The 9,939-nt window shown below is 40.3% G+C and overlaps 1 protein-coding gene across 1 annotated transcript in view; it reads left to right on the top strand.

Annotated features, from left to right (window-relative positions):
- Nucleotides 1-7,888, top strand: part of LOC101863584 (chromodomain-helicase-DNA-binding protein 1-like) — a gene marked incomplete at its 5' end in the record, with an annotated part of 50,247 nt that extends 42,359 nt beyond the window's left edge. The window contains 7 exon segments of the mRNA XM_005098116.3: nt 382-452; nt 1,948-2,065; nt 2,328-2,436; nt 3,182-3,249; nt 5,603-5,828; nt 6,396-6,468; nt 7,518-7,888. Coding sequence (XP_005098173.1) covers nt 382-452; nt 1,948-2,065; nt 2,328-2,436; nt 3,182-3,249; nt 5,603-5,828; nt 6,396-6,468; nt 7,518-7,637 — 785 coding nt within the window. The 3' untranslated portion in view covers nt 7,638-7,888.
- Nucleotides 7,889-9,939: the final 2,051 nt, after the last annotated feature.

Below are 9,939 nucleotides of genomic sequence, written 5' to 3'. Positions count from 1 at the left end.
TCGTTCAAGCACAGTAGAATTGTAAATGGGCTGATTCATGTCACGCTCATAACTGTGCCTGATCTACAACAGGGAACTGCTGCTATTTCTTTCCAAATCCTTACTATTGTCATTTTCCTCTACTTCTTTTGTATGTTTGTCACACCTTTGTGACCTGCTATTTCCAGGGTGCCTTGATAGTCGAAGCAGACCTTGTGCTGTTGAAGCTAGAGAGGTGAGCAGAGTAAATCTGATTCCCTGTAAAAACTTCTCTGTTGGCACCCACCCCTTTGGCGCTCATATGACTATGACCTTATGCAGTTGCGAGCGCCGTAAAACCCTCTACTATAATAAAATAAATAATAAAACTTGAAAACCATACTGTGCTGTTTCTGTCGGCAGACTTGTCTGTTGGAGACTGCCACTTGGTGGCTGTGGAGGACGGAGTCGACTCGGAGGATAAGGGAGACTATGTGAGTACGGAGTTATTTACTTGACCTGTCAGTTTTCAGAAGAGGGAATGTATGCTTGTGTATGTGTGAGAGAGAAGAATGAGTATGTATTTGTGTGTGTATTTTTGAACTTGTGGGTGTACCATTGTATGTGTGTGTGTGTGATTATGTATTTGTTAGGAGTGGGCATGAGAAGGGCCTAGTACTCGTTTCTCGCGAGAAATGCCCTTCCCATCGCTGCCCGGCCACTAAACTAAACTACTGCCTGGTACCGAGAAGTGATACCGCTCGTTGGCTTGACACAACGAGTAACGAGAGTGAGAGGTGTCTACGGAAAGAGCGGCACAGCCAGTGAGAAATGACTCGCTGACCCATCACCGTGCCATCCTGTGTCTGAAACTGAAAGGGAGGGAAGAGGGTGGCGAGGCGAGTGGGGCTCAGGCCAAGGCCAAGGACCTTACTGTATAACCTCCATGGCCTAGGCCTAGGTCTCCCTACCTTCCTTCACAGCTTGCACCTTCGCAACAAGGCTAGCCTAGTTTAGATCCCGGCCACGACCGGCCTTCTCGCTCAGCGAGCTTCTTGTCCAATGGCGCGAGAAGAGAAATAGGTCACGAGACGAGAAGCACTTCTCGGGACCGGTACCGGTCCTGGCGAGAAATAGGTCAGCTTCTCGGTCTTCTCGCTTGGGAAGAAAAAAGTGCTTCCCGCCCATCTCTAGTATTTGTGACTAAGGGTATGTACAACTGTGTGTATGTATTTATCACTATGTGGATGTACAATCATGTTTGTGTGTTTGTGTGTGTGTGTGTGTGTGTGTGTGTGTGTGTGTGTGTGTATTTATGACTATGCTGCTGTATAAGTGTGTGTATATGTGAATAAGTGAGCATACTTTTACATGGTTAACAATGTCGGGCTGAATGAGAGTATGTTCATATTAGTGTATTAGCAGGTGAATGTGTATTTGAGAGTGAATGTGTACTGTATTGCTCTTTATCGAAAATAGATCTTGGATTGGCACAGGCATGGAATTACAGTATGTTGATAAAGTATGCAATCTGATATGCAAAGAGTTAATAATAGGAGGGCTAAATGATTGAATTTTTTTTTTTATAAGCATGAGTTACTATCACGTTAACACATGTTTCAGGAAACTAACAATATCCTACTCCAAATGGGGACCTAGGATAGACCCCAAAAAAACTCTGCTAGATGGAGATTAGTTGGTGTTGGTCCTTGTGAAAGTTGTAACTGTAAAGGGAAAATCAGTTTGTCAAAGTGAAAAAGTCTTGGGTGGAATATAGAAGGGTAGGTAGTAACTTGTGTAAAAGGGTGTCAACTCAGAAAAATTTGTTGTTCCGTTTTAGTAGGTCGTCCCAATCAATCATTAAATTGGGCTACCGTTACTAGAAAAAGAAGCTACGTTTAGTTACAACAATTATCATGGTTGGTTAACAGCATGACTATAGTTAGTGTCTGTTGTTTTGGTAAAGTATCCTTTGCCTTGTCTCCCCAGGTGGCTTTAATAGTAGCACAGAGCAGAGACAAACGAACTAACAAGCTGTCAGGAATCAAACTCCCAGCCCTTAGCGAAGGCCTGGAGAAAGTCTATCAGGTGGCCAAAGCAAAAAATGGTGAGTCCATCAGGTGATGTTTTGGGATTTTGTTTGCCTAAGTGTAGTTAACTTATAGCTCTAATTAAAATGATTCGGTGTAAAACATTTGAAAGAACTTTTACTTCTGATTGGAAAGTCCCTGTGTCTTTATGTAATATAATATGTGTGTGGAGGAGAGACGACACTGAGATGTTGGATGGGATTGTTTGTATGTTTATTGTGTTGAAGTGGTTTTCTTTATCTACAACTAACAATTTCTCCCTTCTACTCTCTTATCCAGCCAGCGTCCATCTTCCCCGCATCGGCCATGACACCCCGGGGTTCAACTGGTATGGCACGGAGCGACTCTTACGCAAACAGCTGGCTTCAAGGGGCGTTCCCACCTACATGTATCCTTCACAACCCTTTTACCAGGAACTGGCTAAGGGGGAAATGCAGTGTGTAGTGAATCTCCCTCCTTGTTCTAGCTTAGCCCTTACAAGTGTTGCTAACAAATAGCTTGTGGTGTCGGGAGAATTTATATGATTTTACCATATTATGCATGGAAAATGCTTGAGTGTAGGCAAACAAAGTAAGTAAAGGCCATAACCCTATACATTTTCATAAAGTAGAATATATGTAGGAAATAGAGTTAATTTGTGAAGGAGTTGAGATGTTTGTAGATATTTGAAAAAATGGGGCAAAGGAAACAAAATTAATTGAGATTACGACCGATTTGCAACCCCACAGAATAAAACTTATGGATGATTTAATCAGCTGTCGACTCAAGGAGGGTTAATCGCTACTGGATATTGGTAATATGGCTTTGTCAGATTGTAATATCTGGAATGACTGTAACCAAAGCTCAGTTAAGAGGATGATTAAACGATGGCCAATTTCCACACCCTCACAAAATCACTAACTTTGGTGCACTTCTTACACATTCCTGTGAAATACCTCGATCGTCTTACATATTCCCATTCGCTGAGCTAGGGTTAAAGATCTTTTTGTGTCACATCGTGCTAGTTTGTCACAGGTGTGTTATAACTGTTTCTTACCTCTTGAAAAGTTGGAGTGGTTGTCAAGGGCAAAAAATGTTATGAGTAACATGTCAAGCAAAAAATAGTTCCAAAGCACTTCCTTGACAAGCTGCAGATATTATTTCCGAAGACAGCACGGTCAAAAGAGAAAGAATGGCACTCAAGCTGGACAACCCAGCAAAGGTAGGTGAAGATTGTTTTTGTATTAAGCCATGAGTTGTTCTGTGCTCGCGTGAGTTAGATAGGCCTACTTCATTATTTCTTTTTTTTTTTTTGAATTATTTTTTCTCTCACTAATATTAAATACAAGGCATTTTGAAGGTTATTACATGCAGGTGAAAGAAAGTATAACTATTAAAGTTCAAGATAACAAGTTTAATGGTAAAGTTATTTTGCTGGAAAGACTCTTTTAAATGCCTATACTTATGCATTATGGAACAGCTGGGGATGGGTGGGTTATTCAACGTAACCCTTAGTGACTCAAACATTAATTTCAATTCTGTTCAACTATTTTAAAAAAACGTCAAATACAACTAAAATGAGTAAACTTTTGCATCATGCTTTGAAGAAACACTAAAAACCAAAAATCAATATTGATATGAAATTCAATATGTTATTATAATTGTTCTTTAGTTACATGCTTTAGTTATTATTAAGTCACCCTAATTTACTATACTTTGTTGACCAAAGACAAGATTTTTAAATTAACCCCTTCGTTGCCTTCTGGTGTAGTGTAATTTTTAGCGCTGTGCCGTACCGTAACCATGTATGTCACCGAAGTTGGCAAAATTTTCTGCTCCTTGTTGCCCTTATGATGTTACATGTGCGTCACGCTAATAACCTGGCTCTAATTTTTGTGTATGAGGTTTTAGCCCCAAGAGCTGCGCAGATTCGTATTCGGGAATGAAAGATGCACATATCAATACCAAATTTGCTGGTACAGTCCGTGCCGGCTTTAAGCACGCCGGCTTAAAGCACGTTTCGGACTCAAGCACGCTAAACGGCTCTTACCGAATTTTTGCCATATAAATTACACACCTTTAAGCACGGTAACTTCGGCTTCAAGCACGCTTCATTTACAAGACAGTCTCAGTCAATATTTTCATGATGACCCATCGAAGTTCGAACAGTCTACACCGCAGCAGTGGAGTGTGTCGTGAGCAACACAAAGAACGTAAGTGATGGACACACACACTCACACGGGCGGAGAGGAAGGCAGAGAGATGCACACAGCTGCGTGCGCGGACATAGGATCTAGCCTAGGCCTAGGGCAAAGCTACACACGACCAAAAAAAAAATACAAAGAGAGTCAGGGAGACGAGAAAGGGAGGCTGGCTGCGATTTCACTTTTGACCCTTGCTATCCTTTAATCCTGATTGTGTATTACCCGCGAGGTGGGATGAAGGCGGTGGTATGAGTGGCACAGCGGGCAGTGGTACGCACAGGCAGTGTGTAGGCCTAGTGTGCTGTATCGTGACTGGCCGTCTAAATTAAATTTTCGTTTCCCATTCGACCACAAAACAAAAACAAACAAGCAAACAAAAACTAACATGGCGGGTGTCTAAATAACAGTGCACTCTGGGCTCTTGATTCTTTCTGCAGCCTTTCTACTGCTACTCCTTCGCTTCTTCTTACTGCTGTCTTTCAGCCACACCCCTGATCTTCTGGTAGGTAGGAAAGATCTACACCTAGCCTTCTCGGACAAGGGCGAAAAATCTCGGAGAGCCTGTGTGCAAGTTGCACACGTTAAAGATCCCTTGGTGGTCTAAAATCGATAAGAGTAGGCTTCGGCCGCCACCCGGGCAAAATTAAAAATTTCCTACCACCTGAAAATATTAGGTGTGTCCCGCGCGCTCATATGACCTTATGCAGTTGCGAGCGCCGTAAAACACTGTACAAAAACAAACAAAAACAAAAACAAAACAAAAACAAACTAGCGAACAAAAACTACCATGGCGGGTGTCTAAATAACAGTGCACACTTTTGCGGGACCGCTATAGGCCTACTTACAAACAAAGGGAAATAGCACGGGAAATTTTCAACATGAAAATCTCTGGATTATGTCTACTTCGCACTCAAGCACGCTTCGGCTTTAAGCACGCTTAAGCTTTCTCCCGACGACCGTGCTTAAAGCCGGCATGGACTGTATTAACTTTACTGCTAGGCTTGCAAGCAATTGGTAAACACAGATCTAGGCTTGCGGGCGGCCGTGTGCTCTCATAAAACGTTAACTTCGAAATGACTTTAAAAAGTCAAATAAATTCACTTTTTGACTTAGATATTTGCAGGTTATTCAAAATTATGAGTAAGATAGAAGGAAATAGGGAATAAGAAAAGTGAGAAAAGTGGCTGTCGAAGACCCGGTGCCTGAAGTATGTCACGAGTGCACTAAATCCAGACCGCGCATCCATTAACACTAAGACATGAGGCTGTTTTCGTGAGCGCCGCTGAAAATCAGTGCTGACAGTAGGCAATGAAAGGGTTAACTGTCTGTCTAGAATGGAATTTTCCTGAACGATTTTCTAATTTTTCTCAGTCAAGAGACCTGACAGTGACGGTGATGATGACAAGATGGCTGGGGTGTCTTCTCCTTCCTCATCATCATCACCTCTTACAACATCATCGTTGTCAACATCAGCCAAAGAGTCGCTGAAGCGTGGAGGCACAAATGAGCAGTTGCCTGCCATGTTTACTGGCATGACTGTTCACTTTCACAACGTCTCGGAGGACAAGATAAAAGGGTTGAAAAGATTCGTTATTGCATATCCTTTTGATCTTTCGTCTGTACTTTAAAATGTTTTCTTTTCCAGATGATGTGTCTTTGTGAGTGAAAGTTGCTCATTATTTGTGTCATTTTGTAGTTCTGGAGTGTAGAGGTCTGTTGGTAGGCCACTTCTAGCAGTAGGGCCACGGGTTGAATACCCCTCGCACAAAGTGCAGTTTACTCAATTTATTACTAGATCTGGTATTAGTTTTTGCCACTGTGAAGATAAGTAATTGGAAGATGCTTGTGATTGGTCCTTCTTCATTTCTATCTTTCTGTCTTTTTCGTCTGTCTTGGGTTTTTTACTTCTACATTTAATTATTGTTGGAGAGCACAACTGGCCCCACTTCTTTTCTTTCCTTTCAATTGTTTCTGTCTATCTGTCTTGTCTTTTTTCTCGCTCTAAATGACCGTTATTGTTTTGCTTTGCTTTTTTTTTTACTCAACAAGCAGTTATGGTTTTGATTTCCTTCTCTTTATGTCAAAGCAAATAATTTTTTTAAACCAAACAAACCAATCCAGCGTGGTGGTTATGCTGCACCAGTTCCTTCCTTGACTAATCCACTTACGATGGTGACATCTCCAGCTCTGTGAATGAAGCAACCACACACCTGGTCACCGATACTACTGATGTGGAGGTGAGCAAACCCTGGAGCCTGGTGCCAAGCACCTCTGTCTTTTAAATTATCGGAAATTTTATAGGTTTAATGCCCCATTGCAACTCTGTATCCATGTAAGAAGATGTTTTGCATGTCTTCCCCCACATTGTCCCCTTTGGTTTTTCCATTGTCTTATTGTCCCTCATTTTATATTTTAAAAATTCCTTTTAGAGGAATGGGGTGGAGGTCGGTTTTCTATATGTATAACTGTAACGTGAGATGTTTCATCTTTTAGGCTATAGCCTCTGTAACGTGAGATGTTTCATCCTTTAGGCTATAGCCTCTGTAACGTGAGATGTTTCATCTTTTAGACTACAGCCTCTGTAACGTGAGATGTTTCATCTTTTAGGCTTTTGCCTCTTTAACGTGATATGTTTCATCTTTTAGGCTATAGCCTCTGTAACGTGAGATGTTTCATCCTTTAGGCTATAGCCTCTGTAACGTGAGATGTTTCATCTTTTAGACTACAGCCTCTGTAACGTGAGATGTTTCATCTTTTAGGCTTTTGCCTCTGTAACGTGATATGTTTCATCTTTTAGGCTATAGCCTCTGTAACGTGAGATGTTTCATCTTTTAGGCTATAGCCTGAATTCAGCGTTTTCACCACCATGCAATGTATTTGTATTCAGTCAGAAAATATCTTTTGCTAAAAAATTGTCATATTTATGTTATTGTACTACTACTACTAGTAGTGCTACTATAACATAAATGTTTTATGCAGTGTTGAAACGGACATTGAACACACTAAATACGGTATTTATATGAAGACTTTGTCAAGTTAACAGTATATTTATCTTCTTCCTCTCGTTCATCTTTAACTTTAAATGGACATCTCAGTCACTAGCACAAAGACTGCTGTTTGCCGCAGTCCTCCAGGCCCTCATTGAGTTTTGGGTCTTTCTTCCTGGAGTTGGGAAGTCTGTGTAGCCTATTAATACAATGTTCACAAGTTGAAGCAAGTGTTAAGTATCTGACAAAGTGTTGAATGACCTGTAAAACCCATGCTCAAATTCTGTCCCCCCCCACAGGAGCTGATAGCTGTGCTGGGAGACGCCACATGCTGTGTACTCACTCCGGCCTGGATAGAGGACTGTGTCTCAAAGGGGAAGTTGTTGCCCTCACACACCTATGCTGTTTCCTTGAGTTAATAGTTAAAACCCTGCAACAAACCGAAGATTGTACTCTACACTACAAGATGGTTCCATCATCTATTTGAGGTTCTTGAAAAAAGCACTCATTGTACTATGATTAGTTGATGGATGGTCTAGTATGATTTGCGCCTTCTTTTCTACTTCTGTCACCATTATCTCTCCTTTTTCTTTTCTTTGTTTGATACTGTTTAGTAACACTCTAATCTTCAGCACTTGAATGACCTGTTTGTCTTGCAAATGCTGCAAAACTCTTACTGCTAAAATTAAAACAAATAAAAAGACTATGATTAATGCCTGTGATGACATCTACTGTTTAACACGAATAGACTAGCTCGAATTCGGCGGGACCGGCCTAGGTAGTTCAAGAGATCTGTAGTTCGAGGGTTATCTTACAAAGATAAAGAAGAAAAAAGAGCGGGACCGCAGGCACAGTTGGACGGATGCGTGATTTTGAGTCTCCTTTGTTCGACCTATCCGTGTTATACATTGATATATGAAATGAGGATAAAGTTTTTACAGAATAGTGTATCTTGTATACAAAAAGCAGGAATTGCTTTTTTTTAGAAACAAAAATTAAAGACAAAAATGTTATGGTCAGTGCTGGTGGAAATGTCTATTTTATTATCGTTTTTTAAATTATTATTTTATGACTAGATCTAGATCTATTGCCTGTGGACTGCAATGTGGATTGAAAGGACGCTTTTTTAGTTTTAAGGGACTGAGCCATCTTGTAGTATAGTATAATCTAATCTTTGATCATACGCAGCTGTGATGAGTTTAAGTGTACTTATATATGAATCAAATACCGTCCTTTTTATCTTTTGTCTTCAGTTTTTGTTGTTTCTGTCTTAGCACTACAGCCCCCACTGTATGATTGAAGGACTCTGCGACAGTATAAATTGTTTACAATCCACTGTTTTATTTGTTTTTATTTGGGATACTTCTTTTCTGTCTCTCAGTTATTTCCAGTACGTCTGTGGTATAGTGGACAGGCTCTTCACCGTTGAAAGCAGATAACTGAGTTCAAGTCCCATTATTATTTTGCTTAATTGTGTATCTGAATCTGTCCACTGGGGTGTTGTAGAGCTACCCTCTAAGTTTGTGCTGGCCCTGACATACTCACTGACTGGCCCGATGGAAGCAACTTGCCTCCTAAATGATATTGATTGTGTTGATGGGGCCGCAAAAACATATATAAAATAATACTAGTAGTTTTTCTTTAACTTCAATCTAAATGTGTAGCAATATGATTGTCTTTGCCTACTGTGATAGCTTTCCCATTCCTACACTGAAAATGAAATGTAGATGTACATGATGCATACATTTTTGAAGCAGGGAATGGGAGGAATGTAAATAAATAAAGCTTCTCAAGTGATCAAAGGTGATACGAGGCGTATGTGTTGTCATTTGTTTCATAAGTTTTGCCTCAATTTTGTGTTATTGCATCTGTGCAGTTTTTAAATTCTTTTTTTAATGTGTGCAAGTACATTCTCCCATCTACAAAACAAACATAACAGTATTAAAATTAGCATTGAAGAGATTGGAGACTATTATAATATAAATATTTTCGTCTTTATACAAATTGTATTAAATTTATAAAATTATTTCCCTTTCTCCCTGTCCTTCTTTCTAATCCACTTTCTTATTCGGTCTCTGTGTCTCTCTTCTCTTCCTTCTCAGTTTCAGTCGTCTCTCTCCATATCAAAGAAAAAACCCTCCCCAGTGGGAAATCGAACAGGCAGGGATACTTAATTTCCGCTATATCACCAGTGACGCAAACCCTTTGTTGCTACATTAGAGTATACTATATACATGTATTAGATATGCCTATGTGAAGAAATGGTCTAAACATGAATCTCAGCTTGTGCTCGCGGAGGGTACATTCAGCCGCCTTGTAGGAAGGTGCAGAGAAAGTGAATAGTTCCATTAATTGTTCTCAGCGTGTCAAACCAGGCAAAAGGATTATGGACCAGCGTTCTACGCTATACAATTCCTGGTTGGAATCGTGAAAAAGGTACAAAATTAATTAATAAATTATCGGGACACTACAGCTTGATGGTCTATATTTTAAAAAATAATTTTTGTTTGGGTGCTATCAGAATTTTAAAATGTCAATTGTTTTCCAAGCTTTAAATTTAAGGTTAAAAATTAAAAACAAATGGAGTTAGTCTCAGTTAGCCTTATGTGATGTAGCTTGGGAACTGAGAGGCTGAGTGTCTGCCGAGCTGTACACTGCATACTGCATTGGAGGGAGGGGGCAAAAGAGAATGTTATACTCTGGGCCCTTAGGGGGAGGTGG

This window comes from Aplysia californica, unplaced genomic scaffold, assembly GCF_000002075.1.
Source record: "Aplysia californica isolate F4 #8 unplaced genomic scaffold, AplCal3.0 scaffold00173, whole genome shotgun sequence".
Lineage (NCBI taxonomy): Eukaryota > Metazoa > Mollusca > Gastropoda > Aplysiida > Aplysiidae > Aplysia > Aplysia californica.
The sequence above is the reverse complement of the archived record's forward strand: the minus strand, read 5'-3'. Positions and strand labels throughout refer to the sequence as shown.